The following is an 18,104-nucleotide window of genomic DNA, read 5'->3' on the forward strand; positions in this document are numbered from 1 at the left end:
TTCATTAGCACCTGTCACTGAAAGATGAATTAACTTTGCATCCTGGCATCTTGACAGACACCCAGCCAGCTCTGCGGGGTGAAAAGGTTGAAGTCTGGGGACTTTACCTCAGCGCGCGCGGGCGGCCATCTGCGGTTCCGAACTGCATTATGGACGTTGTAGTTCAACGTGCACGTGACATCACTACCAGTGTCACCCCTGAGTGGCCTGTCGAGTCAATTTCCGGTATCCGGTTGCTACCTGGGAATTGTAGTCAACAAGTGCCTGCTGGATTTGGGCTCTAGGTGCTTTGGAACTACAATTCCCGGCAGGCTACGAGATGCACCCGGTGGTAGTTAATAGTGAGCTGGTGATTGCCTCAGCAGGCGTGGTGTGCTTCAGTGTCTTGAGAGGCTTGGGTGTCTCGGTAGAAAGGGTGGAAGGTTGTAACTACTCCTTTGAGGGTGATCACCGAGGTCGTGGGTTTGCACTGTCGGCTGGGCAGCGCCATGGCGGTGAGTTTTTGTGGGAAGAGAGCTCGGCTGGGCCCTAGAACCGGCTGATCTGTGTGTTTTGCAAAAACTAGAGGCTCCATGTGGTAGCCACTGTCCTGCAGGGAAAAATTCTTTATTCTAAAGAAAGGGGAAGACTTGCCCTCAAAGCTTGAGGCGTGGCTGTTGTGAGGATGTGCCTTTTCTTGTTAGCGGATGAGGCAGGAACTGATGTCTTTAACTTTGCAGACTAATGTCGTGTGTATTACTCCACCTAAGTTTCTAAAACCGATTTGGAGAGAGGAGGTTGTAACATTGATTCCTCCTTTCAACAAAAAATTGAGCGCATCCCGGTAAACAGACAGAAATGACTGCATTCGTGTTGCTTATATGTGTGTGGGCTACCTGCTAAAACACATGGTGTGACATGTCAGGTGTTGATAAGTACTAACGAAAAAACTAGAGCTGGAAGCGGGACTAGGGAGTATGAGTGGGGGAGGATTGCAATGTTAGAAAGTTGACCAAGAAAAGCTTTGTTGAGAAGGTGGCATTGTGGCAAAAAGGAGGTAGGGAGCAAGCCATGCAACTACATGTGTCAAGGAAAAGATTTCCAGGCAGAGGCAACCATGAGCGTGAAAAGCAAGGAGGATTGTATGTCTAAAGGGCAGTGGTCCAGGGGGAGATGATTGGTGATGATAATGATGATGATGGATGTGTGTTTGTGTAGGGGACTAGGCTTATCAGTGGGTTGATGTAGGTCATAATACGGCCTGGTAGGTTGCTGCTTGGAGAGTGGGTTCCAGAAAGAATGTCCAGAGAGGGACTGGAGATAATGAGTGTGGATAACTTTTTTTTTTAAAAATTAAATCTTTATTGTTCAGATTATTACAGTTGTTCCTCTTTTTTCCCTCCATAGCTCCCCTCCACCTGGTTCCCACCCCACCCTCTGCCCTTACCCTCCCCCCCACACTGTCCTCATCCATAGATGCACGATTTTTGTCCAGTCTCTTCCTGTACCCCCACACCCCTTTCTCCCCGAGAATAGTCAGTCCACTCCCTTTCTATGCCCCTGATTCTATTATATTCACCAGTTTATTCTGCTCATCAGATTATTTATTCACTTGATTTTTAGATTCACTTGTTGATAGATGTGTATTTGTTGTTCATAATTTTTATCTTTACCTTTTTCTTCTTCTTCCTCTTCTTAAAGGATACCTTTCAGCATTTCATATAATACTGGTTTGGTGGTGATGAACTCCTTTAGCTTTTCCTTATCTGTGAAGCTCTTTATCTGACCTTCAATTCTGAATGATAGCTTTGCTAGGTAAAGTAATCTTGGTTATAGGTTCTTGCTATTCATCACTTAGAATATTTCTTGCCACTCCCTTCTGGCCGGCATATTTTCTGTTGAGAAATCAGCTGACAGTCGTATGGGTACTCCCTTGTAGGTAACTAACTGTTTTTCTCTTGCTGCTTTTAAGATTCTCTCTTTGTCTTTTGCTCTTGGCATTTTAATTATGATGTGTCTTGGTGTGGTCCTCTTTGGATTCCTTTTGTTTGGGGTTCTCTGCACTTCCTGGACTTGTAAGTCTATTTCTTTCACCAGGTAGGAGAAGTTTTCTGTCATTATTTCTTCAAATAGGTTTTCAATATCTTGCTGTCTCTCTTCTTCTGGCACCCCCATAATTCGGATGTTGGTACGCTTGAAGTTGTCCTAGAGGCTCCTTACACTATATTCATATTTTTGGATTCTTTTTTCTTCCTGTTTTTCCGGTTGGGTGTTTTTTGCTTCTTCGTATTTCAAAACTTTGACTTGATTCTTGCGATCCTCTAGTCTGCTGTTGGAACTCTGTATAATATTCTTTATTTCAGTCAGTGTATGCTTAATTTCTAGTTGGTCCTTTTTCATATCCTCGAGGGTCTCACTAGATTTATGGAGGATCTCACTCAATTTATCGGCGGTTTCTAGAAAATTCTTGAAAAACCTTATAAGTGTGGTTTTGAACTCTATATCCTGTAGTTTGCTTTCCTCCATTTCTGTCATTTGTGACCTGTTTCTTTGTCTCTGCATTTTTTATGCTTCCCTGTGTTGGTAGAGTGGCTTTGTGTGCTAGGTGTCCTATAGGGCCCAGTGGCTCAGCCTCCCCAGTTACCTGAGGTGGACACTCTTGGTGCACCCCTTTGTGGGCTTTGTGCACAGTCTTGTTGTAGTTAAGCCTTGGTTGTTGTAGGTATCACTGAGAGGAATTGACCTCCAGGCCAATTGGCAGTGAGAATCAGCTGTGGTTATAGTGGGAGAACTTCTGTGCTGGAGACACCCTTCTGGGGCAAGGCTTGCTTCAGTGGGGCTTTGGTGCTCACTGAATCTGCCCCCTGAGTGTGTCCCTTATGGATCTGAGGAGTTGTAATCTGGATGGTCCACTCTAACCACTGGGTACACTGACTCTTGGATCTCTAAGGAGGTGCTAATTTAGCCTCTGCCTGAGGCTACCCAGCAGGAGCTATGGAGAGATCTGCAGATTCCTCTTCCTTGTTTGGGGTTTGGAGGTGCCTAGATGAGGCCCAGCTGTGAAGCAATGCAAGCTGCTGTGGGGCTTTGGGCCTTCTTTTGGAAGTTCTGGGTCTCTCTGACCCAGCTGCAGTTTGTTAGGTAATTTTCAGATTGCAAAGGGCCAGGCCTTTCATATGCAAAAGCCTCTGCACACAGCTTGGGTGGGGCGGGGTTTCAGGGAATCAACAGGGCGGAGCAAGCAGCTATGGCTGATCCTCAGTTCTGCCCTAAGAGGTCCGGGGTCTCAGTGTCCTGGTAATCACTGCAAGCACTTCTGAGAGAAAGCTGCCCTCGAGTTCCGACTGATGCCAGACAGTCCAGTTTCTCCCCGTATGAGTCTGTGTCCCCAGAGACTCGCCCGAAACTAGAGTTCAGAGCAGTCGGGAGCTTGAGACTCCCTCCCAATTGAAAAAGACAACCGCATCCTCAGTTGCCAGCCCTTTCCACGTGCGCCTCCGTACCTCTGCACTTTACTTCCGCACTTCCTCTGAGTCTCAGTGTGCTTTTCTCTTTCCTTCTAGTTGTAGAATTTCCACTCAGCCAGCCTTCCTGTGGTTCTGGATGATGTCCGTTTTGTCTTTTAGTTGTAGTTTTGAAGTGGTTGTGCAAGGCAGCAATTTCTGGTGTTTACTTATGCCGCCATCTTGGTTTCTCCAAAAATTGTGTGTGGATAACTCTTGAGGAAGTCTATGAGGAAAGTGGAAATAGACGAAGGTTAAAAGAAGGCCTTTTTTTTTTTTTTTTTTTTAAGACAGGAGAAATTATACAGTGCTTCTATGCTCATGAGAATTATCCTGTAGAAAGAGAAAATTGATACATAAGAGAGATGATTGCTGGAGTGTTGCTCCTGAATAGAACAGGGGGCATGAGATAAAGTGCCTCAATGGGTAGGTTAAATAGGACCGCATTCATCTGTAGTACCAGGAAAGAAGGCAGAATATATGGGTACATATATGGGTTGGTAGATGTGATGAGGGAGGCTGTGGAGATTTCCTGTTCACTTCTCTTTTCTCATTGAATTAGGAGCCAAGATTATCACCTAAAAATAAGGATGGGAGAGGACGTGTTGGGGGTTTGAGGAGGGAGGAGAAGGTACGAAAGAATTGTCTAGGACAGCTGTCAATAGAACTTTTGCACTGTCAGATTTGGTAGCCACTGGCCACATGTGGCTATTGATCATTTGAAATGTGACTATTGCAATGGAAGGACTGAATTTTAATGGAATTTAAAAATTACAGTCATGTATGGCAAGTGGCTAGCGTACTGGACAGTATGTACATTTAAGTTTGAGAAGAACCGGTGTAGGAGAAGGAGTAACTAATTGGATTTCAGAAAATAGTATATTGCTGGACATAACTTAAAGTTAGTGGGTCATGAATTTATATTGAGACTAGTCAGCCCTGGCCAGGTAGCTGGGTTTGTTAGAGCGTCATCACTATACGCCAAGGTTGTGGGTTGATCCCAGTCAGGACACATACAAGAAGCAACCAATGAACGCATAAATATGTGGAACAACAGATTGATGTTTCTCTCTCTCTCTTTCCCCCCCACTTCCTCTCTCTCTCTCCCCCCATTTCCTCTTTCTCTTCTCCCCCACTTCCTCCCTCTCTCTCCCCCCCACTTCCTTTGCCCAAAATATCAATAGTGCCAAAGTTTAGCCAGAATAAGCTAAAATGTATTGATTGCTTATTCTGTGCCAGGCATTAGTGTTTTACTTAATTTTTCATCAACACAACCCTATAAAAGTAGGTGCCATTATTATCCTCATTTTACTGATGGGGAAAATAAGGCATCATATCTACTAAGAGGTAGAGGTGGGACTTGAGATCATTTGGTCCTTTTCTGATCCATTCTTAATCATTGTATTATTCCTAACTGTAAACTAATTGGGGAATTTTTTTGCAAACACCCTCCCATTAGGAAAGTTTTTTTTTTCTAAAGAAAACCTTACCAGTAGTAAATTGTGCAAGACAGTAAACATGAAATAGCACGGATAGAACATTAGTCTTTATTTTATAATTTAGTTTGTAAAGAGCAAACAATATACTTTTTATTTTATAGAGCTTTGGACAGTTTTAATCTCTTTGAGTTGCACAGGGACCTGAGGGTGTATTGTAATAATGATAGTAGCCAACTTAAAAAAAATTTACTTTTAAACTTTTTCATTTGGAAAATTTAAATAGTTAACAAAGTAGAGATAATAGTATTGTGTATTGCTGTGTACCCTGACACAACTTCAAAAATTGGCAGCACACAGCCAATCTTGTTTCATATATCTTTCACCTTCACCCCTCACCTACTCAGGATTTTAAGCTAATTTCAGGCATTGAATCGTTTCATTTATACATATTTTAATAAGTTTAAAAAATACATAATGATAAGTTCTCTTAAAACATAACCACAATGCCTTTTTCAAACCTAATAAAAAGTACATGATGTCTAGTTGTCTGTGATAATAAACATTTTTGAGCATTTGCCATGGGTCCAGCACTATGGTAAGTCCTTCGTGTGTATTTGCTCTTTTAATTCTCATAATAATAATACAAGGTAGGTATAATTATTATCTTTATTTTATAGATAGAGAAATGCAGGCTTAAAAAGATTAAGGAACTTGTCCAGGGTTCTACAGCTAGTAAGTGGTGGAGCTAAGATGTGGTCGGTTCCAAGAGAAAGCAAAATAGGAGTCAGAAGATGACTCCAACTAGACCATTTACCAGCATGATGATCGGAGCTTGCGATTCATTATCTTTTTTTTTTAATATATTTTTTATTGATTAAGATACTACATATGTGTCCTTATCCCCACGTTATCCCCTACCCCCCCTGCTCATGCCCTCACCTCCCCGTTGTCCATGTCCATTGGTTAGGCCTATATGCTTGCATATAAGTCCTTTGGTTGATCTCTCCCCCTTACTCCCACCCTCCCCTACCTTCCCTCCAAGGCCCGACAGTCCAATCAATACCTCTCTGTCTCTGGATCAGTCCTTGTTCATCAATTCATTATCTTTGAAATGATAATCGCTGGTCTGCCCACTTGTTAGGTTGTTAACATCAAATAAACCAGTGTTCATAAAAGTGTTTTAAGAACTGCAGAATACTATGAATATAGGAAAAAGTTTATTATCTAGTTTAGTGTTTCTTTACTAGGGGTGATTTTGTCTTCCAGAAAACGTTTGGTCTGGAGACTCTTGGTTGTCATAGTTGAGGGGGTTGTGCTACTGGTATCTAGTGGGTAGAAGCCAGAGATGCTCATAAACATCCTATAGTGCACAGGGCAGCCCCTGTGAACAAAGAATTTTGCCCAAAATATCAATAGTGCCAAAGTTTAGGAGCATCCATCTAGTTAAATAATCTTTTAACTAATTAAAACAACCAATTGCCTAGTTGAATAACCAGTGAAGAAATTGAGGCTTGGATTGATCAAGTGACTTCCTCAAGTTTATGCAAGTTGGTGCTGGGGCCAATATCAGATTTCATTACAATCAACCTTTGAGATTTGAGGAACAAGTTTTTCTGAGAAGCAGAAACCTCAAAGAAGAGCTTTGTGCACCTAGCATGCTTTCTACATGAAAGAAACATAGTTCTAAGTATTTTGTGAGGACTATTGCTTTCATGTTCTTTAGAAACATAGTTCTAACTATTGCTTTCATGGTTATCTTTAAGCAAAAAATGTTTGTCATGTAACTTCTTTGTCTGTAGCATTGTATTTGGTGCTGAGTAAGTAGATCTAAAAGTTGCTGCCTGCCAGGAGTTCATAGCCTCCCTGGGTGAATGTCTATAGGATCGTTTGGTGGCATTCAATGGAAGTGAACTCAAGTTGGTTAAGGTAAAGAGGAATTTAGTAAGAACACAGTGGGATTTCCTATAACCCATAACCCTAGAATAGAAGGTACAGCTGGGCTTCATTAGGCCCTAGATACTTTCGGCTTTGTGGGCCCCTTTCCCTGTAAAAAATATTAAAATTACGTTTTACAACTATTTTGGCATAAAGACAAATATATTAATGTATATTAAAGTTTTTTCTTAAACCTAAAAGTTTATTTTTTTAAAATATATTTTTATTGATTTCAGAGAGAAAGGGAGAGGGAGAGATAGAAACATCAGTGATGAGAGAAAATCATTGATTGGCTGCCTCCTGCACGCCCCCTATTGGGGATCAAGCCCACAACCAGGGCATGTGCCCTTGACCAGAATCGAACCCGAGACCCTTCAGTCCACAGGCTGACACTCTGTCCACTGAGCCAAGCCGGCTGGGGCTATTTTTTTCTTGATTTTAAAAGAAAATATTTTTGTGAGTCCCTAAAAGTAAGTGGGCCCTCAGCACAGCGCCTACTCTACCTGCAGATTAAGTCGGCTACTAAGAGTTAGTTATACAGGCTGTTTTAAGGCCCGGGTAGAAGTGACTTACTTTTTTCTCCCCAAAACACTTTTGCCAGAACCTAGTCACATAGCTCGATCTAACTTCGAATTCGAATTCGTCTGGAAAGGACACAACCATTTAACCAGCAGAGGACACTTAACCACTTCTGCTGCACCACCCTGCATAAGACTGGGTTTTTGTTGCTGAGCGAGAAAGGGAAGGAACATATGTTGCATAGGCTACCTGCTGTCTCTGCCATAGCTCATTTAAAAATGTTTTTAAAAATTGATTTGAGAGGGAGAGGGAGAGAGATCAATTTGTTGTGTCACTTATTTTGTATGTGCCCTGACTGGTTATCAAATCCACAGCCTTGGCATATCTGATTGATGCTCTAACCAACTGAGCGCCCTGGCCAGGGTCTGCCATAACTCATTTTAAAATGGTAGTTTTTGAATATTAGAATTGACGACAGGGTTTAGCATATATTGGAATAGAGAGACTAGAGATAGGTTACTTGTTAAGAGGGTTTTGCAGTAAGAAGGGGCCCAAAGGATCTGAGGTCTAAATGAAGGTGTTTAGTAGCAGGAATGGAAAGTGCATTATTCTTTCTTGGAAAAGGAAATACTTTCTGTAACCACGGTGTTTTATGGAAATTCTTGGCAAAGAGTCCAAATTGCTTAGCACCTTGATTCAAATATGCAACCTAGTTCCTCGTCCATCTATTTTTTTTTATGGCCACATTATGTAAAAACAGGCAATGTGTTATTTGCTTCTCTTTAAAAATCTTTATATATTCAACAAATATTTGAGAGCCTGCTATAAGCTAGACATTGAAGATAAAATGAGAAACAAGACGTAGTCCCCACCAAGAACAAGCTTACAGTCCTGTGGGAAGGATGGCCAGATCCTGACGTCGCTATGTGATTAGGGCTGTCACAGGGGAAATATGGGTGGGTAGGAGCATATTCAGAATGGCTTCTCAATGTAGAATCCAGACCGGTGATTAGCTGAGACCTGGAGGGTGACATGGCCAGGCAAAGAGATTGATTGGTGGGGTAAGAGGGCAGAGGAATAGTTTGAACACAGGCCTAGAGGTGAGAGAGGGACCTTGGCATATTTGGGAAAATGCAGATGGCTTAATAGGCCTGTGAAGATGGAAGCATGGAGAGAGGGGAGAAGGGAGTGGCCTGGCAGATATGAGCAGGCAGGGCCTCGAATGTCAGATTTAAGAGTAGGGATGGACTTTATCCTGAGAGCATAGAGAACCTCTAAAGGGGGATTGACTTGGTCAGATTTGTGTGTTGATATGATGTGGTTCCAGTCGCAGCAATTATGATCTGGTCAGGATTTATAGAAACAAAAAATGTCATTTTCCTTTGGTTCCTAGATAAACTTTTTATATGTCCATGACTTTTCAAATTATGGAAATCTTTCTCATTTCCTCTTTGCCTTTGTGACAGGGTTCTTTAAAAAAAAAATACATTTTTATTGATTTCAGAGATGAAGGGAGAGGGAGAGAGATAAACATCAATGATGAGAGAGAATTATTGACTGGCTGCCTTCTGCACGCCCCCTACTGGGGATTGAGTCTGCAACCTGGGCATGTGCCCTCGACCGGAATTGAACCCGGGACCCTTCAGTCCACAGGCCGATGCTGTATCCACTGAGTCAAACCAGCTAGGACGTGACAGGGTTCTTTTAATCCACATTTTATCTCTTCCTTATAAGCTGACATTTCATCTTTCTATTGCTTGTACTTCTCTTGCACTTGCTTAAAAATAATTTAAAAGAGAGAAAATTGAAAATAGTAAAATAGAGGTGACACATTTTTTATGCTATCTTTGTACTGAATCTTACCTAATTTTAATACTACTAGTTTTCATTATTACATAATATACAAGGTCTACTTAACATAGTTATTGGAGAGATAATGGTACTTTTTTTATTGCCTGGAATTCCTTTGTATAATACTTCACTTTTTTTTTTTTTTTTTTTTAGAAAAACAGTTGTAAGAATCCGGTGTATCTGTGATGTGAATAGGAAGTGCTTTTTAAATTGTTGGGTAGAAGGGACAGGCGGAGGGCTCCATCAAAGGAGACCAGGCGGCTTGGCAAGGTCACCTGTCTAGTGGGCTATAGAAGTATGAGTAGAACCCAGGTATTTCCTCATTTGAAAATGCTACAGAATCTGGAATTGTTAGCAGGTAGGAGGGGGAAGAAAATCCAATTTCAGTTCAGATAATTTTATACCAGAAAATATATTAAGTTTTCAAAACAGACCTAGATTTGTGTATGGTCCATTGGTATCCAGATTTCACCCCGCCTATTTCCTAAGTGTGTCCTACTCCACTTATTATTACTTATTAATTAGTGTATCATTTTCCATATGAACAACTGTAAACCTACTTTTGCCCACCCCTGCATTTATATATTTTATGAATAGGAACATTTGACAACAGTGTTTTGTTATAGTACCTAATTTTTGAAAAGTATTTCAAAGCCTTTTGAGTAATTTTTTAACCACTCCTTTGAGGTTTGAGGTATACAGGTCGTGTCAACCCTAATTTTCTATCTGGTTCATTTAAGTTTGAAGATAACCATGGAAAAATTGATCTGTCAGTAAACAGCTCAGTTCTGTGTGAACCCATTTTTTTTTTTTTCAAAGCAAGCCTGTTGAAGTACAGAGTGGGTTATCCTATCTCTTTTGTGTCTAAAAGGAAAGAAAGGGAACAGCCAAAGTGGACTTCTTGAAGAAGATTGAGAAAGAAATCCAACAGAAATGGGACAATGAGAAAGTATTTGAGGTCAATGCATCTAATTCAGAGAAGCAGACTAGGTGAGTAATAGTTGGTGAAGTTCCGCACATTGTGTTTCGAAACCAATTGACTTTGTAGTACAGGAACTGCTCTGTGGAAAACAGTGGGCAGAGTGTGTTTAGAATGTCTGAGGTGGACTGAAGAAGGTGACTTCCATTTCCTGCATTTAAAAGTAGGATCTTCTTCCTTAAAGGATTTTTTTCTACATGAAGAGTTTTTCAAAAACTAGCTTTTCATGTTCAAACCAAAGGGGATGTTTTGAAGTTTTATCTTTGCTGACTGGTAAAAGGAAATCCTTCTATTAGGGAGGTTCATATTGTAGTGATAATTATCTTCACAGATGCAAAATATAAATTTTGAAAGGTTTCTGCATTAGAAGATCTTATTTCATAAGTACTGGGCTGCCTTGATGTTAATAATCACTGATAATAAGACAAACCATAGATAATGATGTGATATTGAGAAAAACAAAAACAAAATAACTGTCCCCAAATAGTATTACAGTAAATATATGTGTCAATTATAAGATGCATCTCAATTTCAGGCCTGGACTTCTTTTCAGGACTTTCTGATTCCAAAGTCTGTCCTCCTTTCTATTAAGCTACACTCTATCAGAAGTTTTTGTGTTTTTTTAAAAAAATATATTTTTATTGATTTCAGAGAGGAAGGGAAAGGGAAAGAGAGAGAGAAACATTAATGATGAGAATCATCGATTGGCTGCCTTCTGCATGTCCCTCACTGGGGACTGAGACTGCAACCCAGGCATGTGCCCTGACCAGGAATCAAACTGTGACCTCCTGGTTCATAGGTCGATGCTCAACCACTGAGCCACGCCAGCCGGGCAAGTCTTTTTTTTTTTTTTTTTTTAAGAGAAAAAGAGTTTGCTGTAATATGAAGTCTCTGGTGTTATACTTTATAATTTGAAGTTTCTATTTGGTTCTAGGATTTTGGTCAACTTTAAGGTAATTTAAGTAATCCAAAGTGAACTGACAAAGCTGCTATGTTCAGTGAAAGAAAATGAACTACAGCTATGTGCAGGAATGCTGAAGGAACTTAGACATAGCACATTGAGTGGAAAAAAGCAAATTGCAGAAGTCTATATAAAATACGCCATTTTTTATAAAGCTCACTAGTAAGGGAAACGAAATGATACGTTGTTTAAGGGCACAGACTTAGGTACAAACTTCAAAACTCATGTTTTGTAAATAATACGAAGTTTAAGGGCACAGACTTAGATACAGACTTAGGTACAAACTATTCAAAAATATGAGTGAAACTAAATGACACATTGTTTAAAGGCACAGACTTAGGTACAAACTATTTTAAAACAAGGAAATGAAAAAGTGAATTTCAAGATAATGGTTATCTCTGGTGAGAAGTGGGGAGGAACACAAAGGGAGCTTAAGTGGGTTCAAAAGTTGGACGGTGGTTTATAAGTGTTCATTTTATTGTGCTTCATAACTTATGTATATTAGATAACACTTGAAAAAAGATATAGCATAGTAAATGTTAGCTTTAAAAGGTGCTTTTTAAATGCATTTACAACATATCATGCAATATTGAGGATGTTTTATTTTACCTGAGGACTTTGAATTGCTTTATATATCTTGTAAAAACAAATTTAACCTAATCAGTAAAACATTAAATTTATTCAGATCCCTAAGTTTTAAAAAATTTAATATTTAGTATTTTATCTTTATAAAGCATTTTAGCTTAAGTTAAACCTACAAGTATATTTATTTCTTTGAAAAATTATTTAAGAGAGAGAGAGGAAGAGAGAAAGAGAAACATCGATTTGTTGTTCCACTTATTTATGCATTCATGGGTTGATTCTTCTATGTGCCCTTACCGGGGATCCCACCTGAAACCTTGGTGTATCGGATGACGCTCTAACCAACTGAGCTACCTGGCCAGGGCAGTATATTTATTTCTTAATAGTCACCTACAAATGTTTTCTTCTTTCAAAAGCAAGTTTTAATTTTAGAGAGCTTTTAACTTGTGGGTTTATAAATTTAATTTTAAATAACTAAAGTTTGAACAAATTAGTTATAGCAAGCATTCCCTTCACCATACTCCTTCCTTGTAAAAGGAATCTAACATTTTCCTGTCTGTATTTCCTTTTTCATATGATTGTTTTGCAGCAAGGGCAAGTACTTTGTCACCTTCCCATATCCATACATGAACGGGCGCCTTCATTTGGGACACACATTTTCTTTATCCAAATGTGAGGTAAAGCTTCCTCTGTTTAATATAATGGGCTGGTGGGTCTTTAATAAATACTAATTTGAAGAAAATGATATTTATAGAATTTATTTCCTGGTAAGGGAACTTAGACTTCCTTAATTTTAAGCATATTTTTTTTATATTTAAGTAATTTAATTTTTATATTTAATTTTTATATATTATGTGTGCAGTGGTTTAGGTATGTATGTTCACAAGTAATTTCTAGGTTGGTGAAAAGACACAAAAAGGTGGGTTAAAACTTTGGGGTGATTATACAATATAGCTGGTGTGTTAAAGGAGGATGTGAAGAGGAAAACTGAACTGATGCTCTTTGTGAAAAGTCAGCATTTTCTGTTCGCCTGGCATTTAAATTTGTAATTTAAATTTAATTTTCTTCCTATAGTTTGCAATAGGGTACCAGAGATTGAAAGGAAACATTTGTCTGTTCCCCTTTGGTTTACACTGTACTGGAATGCCTATTAAGGTAAGATTGCTTTTGGGATTGGTTTCTACCCTTTTTGGCTTAGAGCAAATAGAAATATCTAGTTCAATAGCTTGAAAAGGGATTAAAAAAATACTGCTCTATTACAGTGTTTTTTTTGAAATGAATTTATTATAGTGAAAATTACATTTAAAAAAACAGTTCAAGAAGTCCTTAAATAAAGGGCACACATTAAGGTTTGTGATTTCTAAGTAATTTTGGATATTGTTTGATCATCCTATATACTCATATTTCTGTTTTAGAATTATATTATAACTACTACCAAGTAAAATGCGCAGTGTTTTGAGCATTCATGACACATATAGGATGTTGGCACAAAGTAATAAACACTTCTACCCTATTTTGATCATTTTTTCAAATGTCTTCATTTGTCATAAGTTTATACTAGAAATAATTCTCAATAAAGAATGGGCCAGAAAACTAGAGTTGAAAGGATTCCCAAATGTTGTAGGGTTGGAAAATTTAACTCAGATTTTTTTTTATTCTTCAACCTTTTATTTTGAAAAATATCAAACCTACAGAAAAAGTAAAAGCATAGTACAGTGAACACCCATACAGCCTTCACTTATAGTTGCCAAGTCTTTTTTTTTTTCCTTTAAATATTTTTATTGATTTCAGAGAGGAAGGGAGAGGGAGAGAGAATCATCAATGATGAGAGAGAATCATTGACTGGCTGCTTCCTGCATGCTCCCTACTGGGGATCAAGCCCGCAACCTGGACATGTGCCCTTGACCATAATCGAACCCAGGACCTTTCAGTCCGCAGGCCAATGCTTAATCCACTGAGCCAAACTGGCTACGGCTATAGTTTTCTTTTTTTTTTTTTTTTTTTTTTTTAATATATTTTATTGATTTTTTACAGAGAGGAAGGGAGAGAGATAGAGAGTTAGAAACATCGATGAGAGAGAAACATCGATCAGCTGCCTCCTGCACATCTCCTAGTGGGGATGTGCCCGCAACCCAGGTACATGCCCTTGACCGGAATCGAACCTGGGACCTTTCAGTCCGCAGGCCGACGCTCAATCCACTGAGCCAAACCGGTTTCGGCAATATAGTTTTCTTTTTTAAAAAAAATATATTTTTATTGATTTCAGAGAGGAAGGGAGAGGGACAGAGAGATAGAAACATCAATGATGAGAGAGAATCATTGATCGGTTGCCTCCTGCACACCCCCTACTGGGGATAGAGCCCACAACCCAGGCATATGCCCTCGAACCTGGGACCCTTCCAACCGCAGGCTGATGCTCTATCCATTGAGCAAACCAGCTAGGGCAAGTCTTAATACTTTCCATAATTTAGTTCTGTCTCTCAACACACACATAGTACATGTATGCTTTTTTTTTTGCCTTTTCTATGAATTCTTTGAAAGTAAGTAAGTTGCAGGCATCATGACATGTCACCCCTGAATACTTCAGCATAATCTTTTAAAATAAGAGCATTCCTCTACTTTATCACAGTAACATCCTCTCAGAGAAATTTAACATTGATGTCATATTATCATCGTGATCTAATCTATAGTTGTATGTCTCTGATTGTCTCAAAATGTTCTTTCTGGCTATTTTTACTTTTTATTTTATGGATCACACAGTGCATTTCATGATCAATTCTCTTTAGTTTGTCACAGCATTGATGTCTTTGAAGAATCTAGGCCAGTTATTTTACAGAATATCCCATAATCTGAGTTTTTTGTTTTTGTTTTTTAATATATTTTTATTGATTTCAGAGAGGAATGGAGAGGGAGAGAGAGACAGAAACATCAATGATGAGAATCATTGATCGGCTGCCTCCCGCACACCCTCTACTGGGGATTGAGCCCACAACCCAGGCTTGTGCCCTTGACTGGAATTGAACCAGGGACCCTTCAGTCCTCAGGCTGATGCTCTATCCATTGAGCCGAACTGGCCAGGGTGAAATTTTTTTTAATTTTTATTGTTTTTCATGATTAGATTTGGGGTTAAATATTTTGACTCGAATACTACACTGGTGAGGTGTAAACTTTCCATTGTATCACATCAAAAGGCAGTTTGTCCCATTTTAGTGACATTACGTTAATACCTGTCAGATTTCTTCATCCTAAAGATGACTTTTCCCCTTTTTAATTAAAAGTAATCTGTGGGTGAGGGGGCAGGTAATGCTTTGAGAGCCGTTAAATAACGGGTTCTCAATAACCCATTCTTTTCTCATTTATTAACTGAAATTCTTCCGCATAAAAGAGTGAATTCCCTTTTTAAAATTCACAATTCTATATTTGCATTTTTTCATATCTTTAACATTATCTACTTGGAGTCATCTTTGTTTTTGACACTGAACTCCTTATGGTATAATTGAGGAGAACTGGGGTGGGAAGCCCAGATTCATGTGTTAGCTTTGCAGCTTAGTAGCTTTATAAGTTTGGATAAATCACTTACTCTCTCTGTCTCTTTTCTTCATACCTGCTGGGATGATAACTAATGAGTATATATGACAATCATTAAATTGAGAAATGCTATTAATCATGTTGTTATTCAAAATAATTACACATCATATCTTACATATCCCTGTACTTCGAATGCCTAACATGTAGTTTACTACATTAAGTACTTGAGGTGTTAAATAAATGTTTGCTGAGTAAAGGAAGTAATACTAATTTATAAATTGGGGAATTTTGTATCATTTGGGTTTTCTGTTTTGATCCACTTATATATATAGATATATTGCAGAAAATTTTAGAGTCAATTTTAGTGGGCCATAGAAGAAAACCCCCCAGATTATTTCTACCTTGAATTCTGAACTTCACTGTCTCTAATGTTGTGTTTGCTTAGGCCTGTGCTGATAAGTTGAAAAGAGAAATAGAGCTCTATGGTTGCCCCCCTGATTTTCCAGATGAAGAAGAGGAAGAGGAAGAAGTCAATGCTAAACCAGAAGATGCAATAATTAAGGATAAAGCTAAAGGAAAAAAGGTTTGGTGGTTGATGATACTTATTTTGGTTGAAGTTTTATATTGATGTTTGTCTGATTTGTATATTCATTCCAAGTACTAGCGCAGTACATATATTTTTAGAAAGTTCATGATACCCTGGCTCCATTATAGCACCATGGGACTCATTCTGTTCTCCCTTTTCTTTTTTGTGACTTTTTTCTTCAACAATGAGAAACCTGACTCATTATTTGCAGAATATTTATTTATTTTTTGTTCAGTCCTAGTGTACCACTAGTTTCAGAATTGTTAACCTATAATCCTGGGAGAAATAATTTTACTAACTTAAGGGCAGTGTTTGTATATAATTCTTTTTGTCTTTTAGATAACAAACTGGTTTTCTTTTTTTTTAAATTAAAAAATTTTTTTTGGTTAATCCTCATTTGAGGATATTTTTTCCATTGATTTTTAGAGAGAGTAAAAGGGAGGGGGGAAAGAGAGGGAGGGAAGGAGGGAGGAAGGGAGGGAGGGAGGGAGGGAGAGAGAGAGAGAGAGAGAGAGAGAGAGAGAGAGACATTGATATGAAAGAGGCACATTATTAGTCGCATCCCGCCCTGAATGGGGCTGGGGATTGAACCTGTAACCCAGGTACATGCCCTGGACTGGGAATCGAACCCAAGATCCTTTGGTACTAGGGCTGATGCTCCAACCACTGAGCAACACTATCCAGCGCAACACACTGTTTTTCAAAGTTACTTCCATAGCTCCTTTTTTCTCCATTCCCTTTTGAGTGGTTATGTCATACGTTTATAATGTAATTAGATACATTTGTTATACTCTGCATTCCATCCTGGGTTCTTCCAACATTCTGATTTTTTTTTTTTAATTCACTCTTGGACTTCTGGTCAAGATGGCGGAGTAGGTAAATGCTATGCTTGCATCCTCCCATGACCACATCAAAATTATAACTAAGTTATATATCCACCACCCTTGAGAGCATCCTTTAGACTTACTGAACAGAAGTCCTATAACTAAGGATATAAAAGAAAAGCCATGTGGAGACCAAATATTAGTCAGAAATTAAAATGAACTTTTTACTAACTAAAGGGCATGATAAAATGATCTTAAAGATGGACATTTAAAAAAACACACACCCTTTGTGCTGTGTAGTTGTGTTGGTTTGACAGATGCATGGAGCGCTGTTTCTACCACTGTCACACCATTTGGAGCAGTTCCATCCCCTCCCAATTCCTGGTCCTACCTTTTTATAGTTTAACTTCTTTGCCTATTTCCAACCCCTGGCTTTTGGTTGCCTTTTTGATATTGGCAAAGATTGGAAAATAGTAAACTCTTCTGAGTATGATCTAAGCTGTCATAGCTGACAAAAGATGTATGTGGTATTGGGAGAGGGAAACAGAGAAGGTTTGGTGTTGACATCTTATGTTTGTGATGATAGTTCTTCGTGGTTCCGACATATCAACAGCATTGTTTTGCACTTTAAAAAATTACCAAATGGTAATTTGATCCTAGAATTTGTTAACAAGTTGTTGGTTGTTCTTTGATGGAATGTGTTTTTGCTGGTTATTTTCAGAGTAAAGCTGCTGCTAAAGCTGGATCTTCTAAATACCAGTGGAGCATTATGAAGTCTCTCGGTCTGGCTGATGAAGAAATAGCCAAATTTTCTGAAGCAGAACATTGGCTTGATTATTTCCCACCACTGGCTATTCAAGATCTGAAGAGAATGGGTTTGAAGGTATGCCTATCACCTCCATAGCTGAAGGAAATATGAAGAACACGTTTATATTTATGAGATTACATGAGATTTGGACTCCTTAATTTAGAATATGTTTCACCTAAATTCTTCTGATGAATCAGTACTCGATTGTCAATTTAGAACCTAATGGGCCTCTATGCGAGCAATAAAGTACTTTAATATTTGTTGTATTGGAATATATATCAAAATGTTAGGATTTAGTAGAAAGGAATTCTATTGAAAGAATATGAAGGAGGCAAAGTTTAATTTGAATATTTAGGAACACTTAAAGGTGTTAAGTGTTCCTTTTTTATTTATTTTTATTTTTTAAAATACATTTTATTGATTTTTTACGGAAAGGAAGGGAGACGGATAGAGAGTTAGAAACATCGATGAGAGAGAAACATCGATCAGCTGCCTCCTGCACACCACCCACTGGGGATGTGCCTGCAACCAAGGTACATGCCCTTGACCGGAATCGAACCCAGGACCCTTCAGTCCACAGGCTGATGCTCTATCCACTGAGCCAAGCCGG

At 38.8% G+C, this 18,104-nt stretch overlaps 1 protein-coding gene across 1 annotated transcript in view; it reads left to right on the forward strand.

Moving 5' to 3' along the window:
* Positions 1-356: 356 nt before the first annotated feature.
* Positions 357-18,104, forward strand: part of LARS1 (leucyl-tRNA synthetase 1) — a 46,993-nt gene continuing 29,245 nt past the window's right edge. Inside the window, exons 1-6 of the mRNA XM_070414201.1 lie at positions 357-494; positions 10,098-10,216; positions 12,338-12,425; positions 12,823-12,903; positions 15,722-15,859; positions 17,408-17,569. Of these exons, the coding sequence (XP_070270302.1) occupies positions 489-494; positions 10,098-10,216; positions 12,338-12,425; positions 12,823-12,903; positions 15,722-15,859; positions 17,408-17,569 (594 nt within the window). The 5' untranslated portion in view covers positions 357-488. The remainder of the gene's footprint in view (positions 495-10,097; positions 10,217-12,337; positions 12,426-12,822; positions 12,904-15,721; positions 15,860-17,407; positions 17,570-18,104) is intronic.

The sequence above is a fragment of the Myotis yumanensis genome, unplaced genomic scaffold (assembly GCF_028538775.1).
Source record: "Myotis yumanensis isolate MYYU_CA2020_CCGP unplaced genomic scaffold, mMyoYum1.0.hap1 SCAF_5, whole genome shotgun sequence".
Taxonomy (NCBI): domain Eukaryota; kingdom Metazoa; phylum Chordata; class Mammalia; order Chiroptera; family Vespertilionidae; genus Myotis; species Myotis yumanensis.